The sequence below is a fragment of the Mixophyes fleayi genome, chromosome 3 (assembly GCF_038048845.1).
Source record: "Mixophyes fleayi isolate aMixFle1 chromosome 3, aMixFle1.hap1, whole genome shotgun sequence".
Lineage (NCBI taxonomy): Eukaryota > Metazoa > Chordata > Amphibia > Anura > Limnodynastidae > Mixophyes > Mixophyes fleayi.
Window position 1 is genome coordinate 349,003,137 of NC_134404.1, and position 13,716 is coordinate 349,016,852.

General features: G+C 44.0%; 1 protein-coding gene across 4 annotated transcripts in view; it reads right to left on the reverse strand.

Annotated features, from left to right (window-relative positions):
- Nucleotides 1-13,716, reverse strand: part of LOC142145060 (cullin-9-like) — a 152,283-nt gene that overhangs the window by 49,595 nt on the left and 88,972 nt on the right. For all 4 annotated transcript variants that reach the window (XM_075204535.1, XM_075204537.1, XM_075204538.1 and 1 more), the window contains 5 exons: nucleotides 11,053-11,215; nucleotides 8,082-8,289; nucleotides 7,798-7,988; nucleotides 5,985-6,211; nucleotides 2,647-2,884 (listed from right to left, as the gene is read on the reverse strand). In XM_075204535.1, the coding sequence (XP_075060636.1) occupies nucleotides 2,647-2,884; nucleotides 5,985-6,211; nucleotides 7,798-7,988; nucleotides 8,082-8,289; nucleotides 11,053-11,215 (1,027 nt within the window). The remainder of the gene's footprint in view (nucleotides 1-2,646; nucleotides 2,885-5,984; nucleotides 6,212-7,797; nucleotides 7,989-8,081; nucleotides 8,290-11,052; nucleotides 11,216-13,716) is intronic.

The window sequence follows — 13,716 nt, forward strand, 5'->3', positions numbered from 1 at the left end:
TCTCTCACTCTGCCACCTTTGACTCCTAATCTCCTGTAACTGTGCCTGAGATCCTCACTCTTCTCTCCTCCTCTTCTTCTACAACCTGTCTTCTTGACCCTGTCCCTTCCAAGTTCCTCCGCTCTCTCTCTCCCAATGCCTGTCGTTAACTTGCTCACCTCTTTAACCTCACTTTCTCTATTCACTGGTATCTTCCCCTCATCCTTCAAGCATGCTCTCAACTCACCTATTCTCAAGAAATCCTCCATTGACCATCATCTCTCTCCAACTATCGCCCCTTATTTTTTTTTTTCGTTTGCTTCTAAAATTCTCAAACAACTTGTCTTCAGTCGTCTGACCCACTTTCTTTCTTCCCACTCTCTTCTTGACCCTCTCCAGTTTGGCTTTCGTCCCCTTCACTCAACTTAAACTGTCCTCGCTAAAGTAACAAACAACTTAATGTCAGCTAAGTCCATAGTTCACTTCTCCCTTCTCGTACTCCTCGACCTCTTTGCTGCTTTTGACAACGTTAATCATTCCTTTCTCTTCACCACCCTTCATTCCCTAGGTCTTCGCGAAAAAGCTCTCTCCTGGTTTTCCATCTACCTCTTTGGCTGCTCTTTTAGCGTCTCTGCTTCCGACTTTTCCTCTGCCCCTCTTCCTCTTTTTACTGGAGTTCCCCAAGGCTCTGTCCTTGGACCTCTACTCTTCTCTCTCTACACTACCTCTCTTGGTGAACTTATTCAATCATTTGGCCTTCAATAGCACCTCTATGCTGATGATATGCAAATTTATCTTTCATGTCCTGACCTCTCTTCCTAACCCAAATATCTAGCTGTCTCTAGGTTGTAATTACCTAGATATCATATTGCTTCCTCAAACTCAACACCTCCAAATTCGAGCTCATCATCTATCCTTCTGCCAATGTTGCTATCCCTCCCAATATCTCCTCTTGATTGACAACATAACTCTCTCTCCTATCATCCAAGCCCACTGCCTTGAAGTCACCCTTGATTCTGCCCTCAGAGTTACCCCTCATATCCAGTCTCTCAACAAATCCTGCCACTTCCTCCTCCTTAAGATCATGAAAATCCGTCCCTTCCTCTTTTAGGAAGAAGCCAAAATCCTGTTCCATTCACTCATCATTTCTCATCTCGTCTATTGCAAACTCCTTCTCACTAGCCTTCCTGTTTCTCACTTTTTTGACCTTCAACCCATATAGAATGCTGCGGCTAAGCTCATCTTCCTCTCCTGTCGCTCCTCCTCCGCTACTCCTCTGCGTAAATCCCTTCATTGGACCCCTATCCTTTCCAGAATTCAGTTCATGCTGCTTACCCTCACTTACAAAGCCCTTACCAAGGTTCCCCCCCCCTTACATCTCTGACCTTGTCTCGAGGTACATACGTATCGGGCCACTTCGCTCTGCCTCTGATCTCTGCCTCAATTCACCTCTCATTACCTCCTCACATACTTGCCTCTAAGACTTCTGCCATCCTGCCCCCATTCTTTGGAACTCCTTACCCTGTGTCACTCGACTCTCCCACAACCTTTATTCTTTCAAACACTCACGCAAAACTCCCCTTTTCAAGCTCGCCTATCCTACCACCTCCTGACCATGTTATCCATCACCTCCTCTTTCTTGTCTGCCATCTGTTCCTACAGTCTCTCACCACCCCTCCCTTTAGAATGTAAGCATTTGTGGGCAGGGTCCTCTCTACCTATTGTCTGTCTGACTCCCTTGTACACCCTGTATGTCTTTTGCTGCACTCTGTGTGAGACTCCATAGCTTTACTCACACTCATCTGTGCTACTTATGTGTACTACCTCATCTATTAGATACTTGCTTCTGTATCCGGCGCTATGGAATCTGTGAAGCTTATAAAGAAATAATAATAAGATTATACTAACAAAATTCTGTTAATTCCTGTACAGTTAGATTCCCTCACCTTTACTAACTGGGTACTCACTTGTAGACACGGCCCATATCACAAGTGGACCACTCCTCTGCCCACACTAATCACTCCCCTTCAAAGGCGATCTTTCCTCTGCTTTCCTCTGCACCAGTGGATCTTTCCCCAGCAATGTGAATCTCTGGCCTGCACACACAGACCACTCCCTGGAACACGGAGACTACACATCTGCACATGCAGGCCACGCACCTGTACACGCAGACCACGCACCTGTACACGCAGTCCACGCACCTGTACACGCAGACCACGCACCTGTACACGCAGACCATGCACATGCACATCTGGCCATAAACCTGCACACGCAGACCACGCAGCACCTGCACACGCAGACCACGCACCTGCACACGCAGACCACGCACCTGCACACGCAGACCACGCACCTGCACACGCAGACTACGCACCTGTACACGCAGACCACGCACATGTTTACACGTAGACCATGCACCTGCACACGCAGACCACGCACCTGCACACGCAGACTACGCACCTGTACACGCAGACCACGCACCTGTACACGCAGACCACGCACCTGCACACACAGACCACTCCCTGGAACACGGAGACTACACATCTGCACATGCAGGCCACGCACCTGTACTATGCAGACCACGCACCTGTACAAGCAGACCACGCACCTGCACACGCAGTCCATGCACATGCACATCTGGCCATAAACCTGCATACTCAGACCACGCACCTGTACACGCAGAGCTGAAGGTGTTTTTCACTTCTGAGCTGCTCCAGACTAGAGAGAAGCTGCAGGAAGAAATCTGGGTCTGTGAGAAGCTGAGAGACATTGCATCGCAGCGAGGAGACATCATCACAAACACATCGTTCCAGAGAGGGCAGCAGCTCCTGACACATCTGCCCATCCTTCAGACTGCTCAGCAAAGCCGGTAGATCCATCTCCTGCAGGGTCAGCACCTGAGCACTCTCTGAAAGAGACAACAAGCGCTGAATACTCACACTCAAGGTTAACAATGGCCAAGTACTCTCTAAAAGTGTCAGGGTATGGTCATCATTGATAATAATGATTGTGTTGATTTTGGAACTAATGTCAACTACTGTCTTCTCCAGCTACTGCTTCAATTTGGTCTTTCTACTCTCCGACCACAACCTTGTTTCCTTTAGCCTCACCTTACCTCATTCCCTCTCCCCTGCACCCAAATCCACATGTATACAGTGACACCTAAGTACTCTTAACCCAATCCACTTCTCATTTTCCCTAAAACAAGTACTTTCTCCTATGACTGCATTGTCCTGCCCTAGTCAGGCTGCTTCTTTCCATAACAAAACAATCACTTCAGCCATAGACAATGCAGCTCCAGCTACCACATATGGTCTCAGATGATCCAAACCCCAACCATAGCACACCAAACAGTCCCTTACCCGGACTGCAGAGCGCCACTGGAGGAATTCACGTTCCTATCCTAATTTCCTCTACTGTAACTTCATCATTTCATCTTACAGCACTGCCCCTTCAATTGCCAAACAAACATACTTTAAATTTCTATAAGGGGTATAGGCTGACCAAACGGTATCCCACTCAGTCGACTAAAGAGACTCGATGTTTAGTAACTTCCTCCCCTCTCATTTAAATACCCTCACCTTGTCCTGCCTCCTTTCTCGCTCCCTCCTTTCCCTCAGTGGCTACCTGCACCACTTAGGTGGAAGAGGTAGGATGGACTGCACTGTCCGTCCCACTTTCTTCGCTCCTCTCCCGTTTGGGCACCTAGCGAACATCTCCTTGGGCCCCATTGCTCTGTCCGAGATTCATTATATCCACCTAGTCTTCTAACCCACATTGCCTCTTTACTACCTTCAACTCACTTCTCTGCCCACATGTACCTTCTCCCCCTTCGTCACTCACAGCCCGTGATTGGAAGACAGAATTGACACCATTCGACAAGACATTTCCTCATGCCAAATTCCACCTAATCTATTCACCTTCACTCCCCATTACACCCACAATTCTCTCTCTCCAGTAACTGAAGATACAGAGCCTGATTCATTAAGGAAAGTTAAGTAAAAAATTGATAAGTAGTCTCCTGGACAAAACCATGTTACAATTTGTTTTCTATTTTGCACATTAAATACTGTATGTTTTTTCATGTAGCACACAAATAGTTGATAGCCTATTTGTACACTGACATTTAAAGTTGATATTTGTGTGCTACATGAAAAAACAGACAGTATTTAACTTATGTGCAAAATAGAAAACTAATTTGCACCCCTTGCATTGTAACATGGTTTTGTCCAGAAGACTACTTATCAATTTTTTACTTAATTTTCCTTAAAGAATCAGGCCCACAGTCTCTGCATTCATCTCATCATTTCACCCTACAACCTGTCAAATTAACCTTATTCCTTCCCAACTTCTGTGCTCCCTCTCCTCCTCTGCATGCCCACCTCTAGCTCACCTCTTTAACCTGTCTCTCTCCACTGGCACATTTCCATCCTTCTTTAAACATGTGATCATCTCACCAAATCTAAGGAAACCATCCCCTGATCCAGCCAGTTCATACCTTTTTGTCTCCTTTTGTCTCCTCTCACTCCATTCTTGACTCTCTACAATCAGGCTTCTACCCCTATATTCCACTGAAACTGCTCTCACAAAAGTAATCAATGTTCTACTTACTGAAAAGTCTAAGGGTCATTTTTCCATACTCATTCTCCTGGACTTCCCTGCTGCTATTGACACAGTTGATCATCCTCTTCTCCTACACATCCTTCACTCTACTGGCCTTTGTGACAAAGTTCGTTCCTAGTTCACTTCCTACCATTGAACCATCACTTTAGTTTTTCTACCTCTGGCACATCCTCGCCTCCAATCCTACTATCTATTGGGGTCTCATTAGGCTCTGTTCTTGGCCCTTTACCTTTTTCACTGTACATCTCTTTTCTTAGGAAACTAATTCTCTCATTCAGCTTCCAGTACCACCTCTATGCTACACAACAGTTCCAAAAACAACATGTCGAAAAAAGAACTTATCATCTTCCCAGAGTCACCACCTGCCCTCAAATCTCCCTCACTGTCAAACTCCACAATTTCCTCGTTCTCCCAAGCCTTCTGCCTTGTCACACATGACTCCGTCCTCTGCTTCATTCCTCACATTCAAACTCTCTCCCTGTCCTGTTGACCCCACCTTAAAAACATTGCCAGAATATGCCCCTTTCTTACCAACATGCTAACAAAAGTCATCCATTTTCTTATCATCTCCCGCCTTAACCACTACAATCTCCTCCTGTTTGGAATTTCCAACACACATGTATCCCCACTTCAATCCATCCTAAATGCTGCTGCAAGACTGATCTTCCTCTCTCACTGCTCCACATCTGCTGCACCACTTTGCAAATCCCTACACTGGCTCCCTGTGTCCTCCACAATCAAATTCAGATTACTCACCCTTGCCTGCAAAGCCCTAAACAACATCACCCCTGCATACATCTCAAATCTCATATCAAAATTCTCTCCCTCCCGCCCTCTCATATCTGACCTGCGCCTTGTCTCGTCTCTGGTAACCACCTCTCACTCCCGCCTACAGAACTTCTCCCGTGCTGCTCCCCACTTATGGATTTATCTTGCATATAGGGCCCCTTACACCCCCCTTTGAAATACATTTTACTTTGATTACATGGATATTGATATTGTTAGCTATGAAAAGTACAATTTGCACCTACATAAACCAGGTGCATGTTTGTTATGAATTCATGATGATGATGCTGTTCCAGAGGAATCAATACCATAGATTTGTTACATTTTGCAAGTAGCTTGAGATGCATATAACTCAAAATATGTAACTGTGCTCATAGGCAAACATGACATCTTTACATTCAACTATAAATCAGACCCTAGGTGCTTATGCTAATCAGGTTAAATAAAAGAAACAGATGGATTATGCTGATATCTGATTGACTGGGTGGCCTGGCATGTACAACACTGGCTGGACATGATTCACATTGATTTATGATTAGCAGAAAATAATATTAAAGACATGAATAATTCAGAATTGGTAGAACAACACAATTAATCACCTGCGCTATAGATATGTGATGTACCAGTACTGAGCTCAGACATACAGTTGTGTATTAAAAGAGACAAGATGTGGCGCTGCAGGGCAGACATGGAATTGCTGGAGTCCTCGGAGACGCTCTGGAGGACGGAGGGCAGCTCACACCTGGACAGCTGCTCAGACAATCCCTGGTGGTTGTCAGTCAACATACGGACAACCAGGAGTCCATTGAGTACAGAGGTGAAACACCTGCGATACAGAAGGTGACAGATGTGATAGAAAAGGCAATGAGTCTTTTGAAGTAAATTATGAATTTTATTACATGCAACATGAACATTCTACTCCAGACATAAAGGATGTGTCTCTAAGTAAATAAGCATAGTGTATATACTGTGATAAAGTTGGTTGGTACAACACCTCACTTCAGGATAGCTGAATCAAATGTCGTATTTTATTGTCAGGATGGTAAAGACAACAGTTTGCTCAGCACATAATGACACCTGGGAAACTGTCTGTGTCTAGACATCTTCTGTCTAGTCACCAGCAACTAACTGGATACGGTCGTCCCAGTGTCGCAGGTGTCGTTGCTCAGCACATAATGACACCTTGGACACTGTCTGTATCTAGACATCTTCTGTCTAGTCACCAGCAACTAACTGGATACGGTCGTCCCAGTGTCGCAGGTGTCGTTGCTCAGCACATAATGACACCTTGGACACTGTCTGTATCTAGACATCTTCTGTCTAGTCACCAGCAACTAACTGGATACGGTCGTCCCAGTGTCACAGGTGTCATTGCTCAGCACATAATGACACCAGGGACACTGTCTGTGTCTAGACATCTTCTGTCTAGTCACCAGCAACTAACTGGATACGGTCGTCCCAGTGTCGCAGGTGTCATTGCTCAGCACATAATGACACCTTGGACACTGTCTGTGTCTAGACATCTTCTGTCTAGTCACCAGCAACTAACTGGATACGGTCGTCCCACCAACAACAAACAGTCTTTTATTCTCCCTCCAAGCACCTGTGTGTCTGTGTGCTGGATGACACCATGAGTGGGAATGTAACCATCTGCAGCCTCTTGGGGATTTCCCTTGTCCCTATGCAGGAGAGGGGTGGCAAGTAGTCACTTAGTCTCTTAGTCACAATACCTATCAGTTACATAAGTGTGGTGACCATTACATTTATCTAGAAGCTTTCCCTACATATCTATATATTTACATCTAATTCTCTCTTATTATATTGAGATAAGAACTAAAACATAGATGCAATGTCCGCTTGCTAACTGGAATTTCACTGTCCTTGTAATGTACACACTCAGTATCCTTCTGGCTGTATCACAGGATGTCTGATCAGCAGAACACACTTCTTCACAACATTTACCTCTTAAAGAAGGGACAGTTTTAAACACTCTCTTTCTTTCTACAGTGTAAGTGTAATGTACTGAGTATTTGATACAATAAAAACCATAAGCAGCCAATACTGCCATAAGCGGGTTGTCTTCTTTACCAGGCGACCCCACCAGCCATCATTGCAGAGATTTGGTTAATTATAATATATGGGTGGTGGTATTTTAGAGTTGCTGTTGGTTATAATATATGGGTGGTTGTATTGCAGACTTGTGGTAGGTTATAATATATGGGTGGTGTCATTACAGAGTTGTGGTAAGTTATAATATATGGATGAGGCATATTGGTGACCTTAAATACTAAAGCACAATACTGTAAAGGAAATTGAAGCACCATGTCCACACATTCTGGAAGGAAAGGTGACGATGTTGCTTCGTTGTGCAGGTTTGAATACATCTGATAAATGTTATTAATGATCCCTTACCCTGGTGTACTCAACATCTTGCCGATGGCACATGCGATCGCCCTGAGGAGACTGATGGAGCTAGCACTGGCAGCAGAGCCGATGCTGGAGAAGATTTCTTTAATCACTTGAACGTCCGAGGGATTCAGGGTGTACCTCCTGGAACTTCCGCGTAGATCACAGCATCCCGTACCTGTCAGTACCTTCAGGACCTACCAGGGAATGATCACAGCATATTACAAGACAGAAGGGACAGGACAAATATAGGAGTCTATAAATCATGTGAGAGTGGTGACATCACTTACCGCCAGGCCTATATGCTGGACGGCAGCTGAAGACTGATGTTCCTGCATGCAGCCCAGCACTGCTCTAACACCTCCCTCTGTGGCAAACAAAACACGCCAGTCATACTTGGACATCACCACATAAGTCAGCTGCAAACATGTGACGACCAGAAGCTTCTCCTTCATCTCAGACGTCAGGAGTTCCACCAACATCTTCACCGTGTTCTCACTAAGAGAAGAAACAACCAATAGAACTCATGTAGAGTTGGATCTTTACACAGGAAAAGTTGCACGCAAGAAAAAACCCATTTACGTGCAAAAATCCAGTAAAACAAAGTCCAATTGTAAATTAGTAGCATTTATACCAGACGTATGTCAGGCATACAAATGTGTACACTTCCACAATATCGTAGAGAAATTGTAGAGGCTTGAAGTGCAATATACTCAAGGGAGAATGTTGTATTGATAGTTATGTAAAAATGCTGTTTCCCCCATTAAAAATTAAATGGGAATCTTTCCTACAGCAGTTCAAATGGAAATGTCAAGTAATTCATAGAATATTGCGGCAACTCTAATAATCTAAGTACTGGAAACTGAAAGGGTCAATACACAAACGGAAGCGTCTAACTAACCCAATGACCTTCAATTTCACTCAGTCCTCACGTGGAGTCTAACTGTAACTAACCAATCAGGACAAAGCTGTTCTGAACTGACAAGTGGAGTACAAGCCCTGTCATTCGTATCAAGACTCCGCAAGGAGCAGTTTGGCATCATTGTGGATCCTTTGAATTACAAGGAAAAAGCAGAAGAAAGAGGATCCATTAGGAATTAGGAGTAATAAAAATTGGTGAACGAGAAATTTATTTTAATTATCTTTTTCCGTGTTATTTTCTTTTTAGTGTTTTCCAATGTGGCACTACATTTCCCAGTAGGTCCTGGGTGACATGGCATGCTGGAAGTTGTAATTCTATAAGCATTAGTATGCTCTGGCAGACCTGGGTATGCTGACATTTGTAGTTTTACGAGAGCCAGAATATACAAGCAATTTATGGCTGCCAGGGCTTGCTGGGAACAGTAGTGCCACATATGAAAATCTATTTTTGTATTTAAAATAATCATTACCACAGCACCCACCAGCCATTGGTTGAGAGGAGCCCTGGCTGACTTTTCTTAGTGGAAGGTGGGCGAATATTTTGCTAGCCTGGTTTTCCTTGGGAATTAAGCTCTGTGCTGAACAGGCTAGGGCTGTGTCCCAATATAACAGGGGGACGTGAAGGATCCGGTATCTCCTGCCTGATAGTCTATCTTTCTGCAGGATTGTTTAACAATATGGCAGTACTAGCACCCCAGCATCCTTTCCTATCCTCCCCTCACATGATACCCTAGGTACTGTACTTCTATCATACCCATCTGGCAGTTGTCTGATGGGATGGTTAGTCCTACTAGCAACAGAACGCACATATGCAGTATACGACCGAGAAATCTTAAGCATTGCCAGTAAGAGAAGGCGCCCGTCACCGTAGCATAGGAGAAGATCATGAATGGCACATGACATTAGCAACTTCTGCCCTACTTTGAAAATTCTGGCATTGGAATACTGGCCATACCGAGTCCGCTGCTTAGTCTGCCCTTCTAGGAGATTAGCGTGCATGAGTCCAATGAGCCTCTCTAGTTGATTTCTGCACTTATATAGCAATTGAAAAGGTTAGAAATCAGTATACTCATGCAGTACCTACTGATGAGCAAACAGGAAGTGTGAGAGATTGTGCTTCCTGTCGCCCCCTCCCTCTGGGGTCACAAATGCCCATAACATCTGCTTCAGGGTCCCATTGAATCACTCAGACAATCCATTAGTTTGTGGGTAGTAAAGAGCCCAGAGACTTTAGGCCACTTCACTCATGATTGCTTAGGATATTATAGGGCTAGACACTCCTAATATGTCATACGCTTCCTTTTCCATAGTAAATGAGATCAGATCCACAACCTTAGGATATTGGGTGACATAAATTCACCATGGAGAGGATATACCGGTCTGGACATCATGAAACATTCCAGTCCAGAAAAAATTCTGTCAGACGCTTCAGTTTTTGGTCCCTCTCCTGGCATCTGGCCAGAGGAATTTTATGGGCAACTGATAACAGTTGCGCCCCCAACATTCCTAAGGAACCACTAGTTGAATGTGCTCCCTGAAAAATCTAATTTTACCTGCCGGTACATTAGTCCTTTATGCTAGGTCCCATCCACAGCACCATCCCTAAAAGGTCAATGCCAGCTTGGAAACTAATGTCTTCCAAGAAAGCTCAAAAAGCTGAGATTCATCATCAACAACATATTTTCTTTGTATGAAGCTTCAGATTCCGTAGCGCCTGACATAATTATACAGATATGACACACAGGAAAACATTATACATATTAACAGGAGCGATGGTACACTTGAACAGAATAATAAATGCATTTAACAAAACAAATCATCTAGCATACAGAAAGAAATCAGCATTAGACATGACCGGGACAAGCAAGAGAGCTTACAATCCACAGAGAAAGGGGATAGGGGAGGTAAGGTATGACAGGTGGGAGGAAAAGACGAAGGGACAGTGTGGGTAGACATGGAAAGCAGTATATTGTCGGTAAAAGTACATGGCCATACAGATGAATAGCAGAGTAGACATAATGCACAATGAGAAAGGACTGTAGACATAATACAATGCTGGAGGTGGATGTGGGACAGAGTATGGAGCACTGTTCTGTGGCAGGCAGATGAGGAAAGGGAAGGCTTTAGGCTGTAGGTCTCAGGATCAGGACCTAGCTGAGTGGGGGGCTGGGCCATCTGGGTTAAGTTGGGGTACCTTCACCTTCACACAGTCTGGAGTGTGAATACACAAAGGCCTTATGTGTCTCCAATGGAAATCATCATGGCAGGAGGAATCTCATGAAGGTTGGACCAATATTGAATTATGACTAATGAAGAAAGTCACAACACACTTATGTCTACCTCAGTGATGATTTGCCTGGAACACATTTGCTCTCACTGTGCTCTGGATGCTCCTGTGTCACATTAAGACCAGTAGATCTCCTATCATGGCAGACATGATGGACCATTGCTCGACAGCTCTCCAGGGAACTCTTTATCTCTGCTTCAGGGTCACTGTTCTCTCCTGCACAGACAAGAAAATGTCACTAAAATAAACAAAATGCTTCATTGTCCAGCAAGCTATCTATGTGTCAAGTAATTGTATTATTTAATAGTTTCTGAAAACCCCCCATGACCTAGGACTTCAAGCTACTAGAAATCATAAACCAACGTTATCCTGGGCATTACAGGTGCTCCTACTGCTAAGGCGCTCACCACCAACTCCCCCACCACAGCCCCATCGGATGATGACCAAAGGTTGGCTTCTCATGCCCGCCTGCCAGACTGGGAGTGTGGAGTAGGGCCAGTGCCATACCAGCAGCATATCACTGACAATAAGGAGCAGCACCTGGAAGCTTCAGGTAGGAACCTGCCGGCTGCTGCTCCTCCATGTCAGAGACCAGCACTGTGTATGTGGAGGGAGGTGTGGTGCCGCGTTCAGTGTTTCAGACACCCACTAAACCTTGGCACCCAAGGTGACCATATAGGTTCACCTAGTTTAGTTATTGTATCTCTTTGATGTATAATATGTCATCTTTGTTGCGAATGGCGACTCGCGTCTATCTGCTCTCACATTTGTCTCGGTTGCCATGACAACAGCCGGGACATCACTTCCGGTATCACTGTCCTGACCGTCACCAAGGCAATGGCTGAGACACCTTTGTAATCAGCGCCGCATCCCGGCATCTGTGGCAGCCAGGCGCATGCGCAAATCAGTATAATTAATTAAGCATATTCTGGGGTGCAATTAGTACCATCTGAGCCCCTAACCTCTGCTTGGCCACTTCATGTATCTAAGGCAGGGAGAGCTTAGCCTCCCTGCTGGTTATAGCGTCTGTGTGCTGCACACTTGGTGATCAGCTCTGTCCTGTTCTATCCTGTGGATTCTCTGCATTTGAACTGATTCCTGTTGTGACCTTTGGCTTTGACTCTGCTTGAATCCTGATTGCCCCTGAATTCTGCCTGATTCTGGATTACCCCTGTTTGCTACCAGCCCTGACCTCTGGCCTGTTTCCTGGTTATCCTGCTCACTACTGACCCATGACCTCTGGCCTGTCCCAGGTACCTGCTTCCAGTATTTTGGCTTCCTCCACCCTGCATACGGTTATACTGATAAGTCTTTACTACCCTAGAGCTTATGTCCTGGGGACATCAGAGTACCGAACAACATCAGTTCTACGTGAAAGACGGCTGCTAAAGGTGAAGCCCTCTATTAGCCCTGTTCTAAAGGCTTATCTAATAGCCGTAGTCCTAAAAATCTGGTGCAATTCAACCACATGAACATTGATACCAATAGCAGATGCTGGATGATAAAATAGTGGATTACCCATTTATAATGTCCCTACCAGCCAGTTACTCTTTGGACCGGTTGTGCTGTACCCATTCTGTAATAGATAAAATCTGAATTGCATCTAGATAGAAAACCCTTCATGTCAGACAAAACAATCAAATATGTATTGAGACCTTTACATGTTCAGTTTTCTTTTGTCAGTGCTCCAACAAATGGAGTACTGACCATTACATGGGAGGAGGGCGCTGTTTGTAATCTGTACATCTCAAGTGCTGAGTTCAAATCATGGGGAATCGCCATGTTATAAATATAAAATGCTATATGCTGTAAAGATATTTCTGGGCGCTGATTTTAAGGACAATATAATAAAATAATAACAATAATATAAATATTCAATATGATCACAAAAGAGTGGAACCACCACTTTTTTGCTGAGGAGAAAAACATACTGCTGCTCTCTTAATAAATTGTTATGTTACCAATTTTTAGTAGTACAAAATACATAACAAATGTTGAGCCCTCATTTTTTTAACAAATAAAAATTGATCAGAACTATATTGTATATACAAATCTGGGATTCTATGTAACTTTTGAGTAAAGAACAGAATAAGAAAACAAAAGATATCCTATTCTATAGAGGAAGAGATATCTAAGAATGCTAGTGATCAATGTGGGATGCTGATGGTCAGGGATTCAAATCCCATGACAAATTAATGATTTTTTTATTTGTTTGGAAAGTAACTTAATTTTATTAAATTTTGTGCTTCTATAAATATAGTGTATTGTTTAATCATGAATTAAGAAATGTAAGAAGTAATTATATAATGAATGACTATTAATGGTGAAATAAACAGGTAATATTGTTGTAACCACCTTATATGACCTAACAAATGGATACTCGTTACTATGATTCATTCCTACACAGGTGATCTTGAGATAGATCATTATTTTTTTGCACTCTAATTGGTTGAAGTAGATTTAGAAGAAAACCTCTATACCTGATGATTATCTCTGTCCCCCTAGGAGTACCCAGCTGAAAGCACTAGGGCTGGGGTGGTGGATGTGGGATAATTAAAAAATATTGTATAATAAAGACACCATTTTGCCTTGGTGCACTACAGGTCCCAGCAAGTCCAAGCTGCCATTAATAGTTTGGGCATGCTGGTGCTTATAGTACTACAAGCACTGCTAGGACCAGTAGTGCACTATGAAAATAAAGCACACACACCAGTATA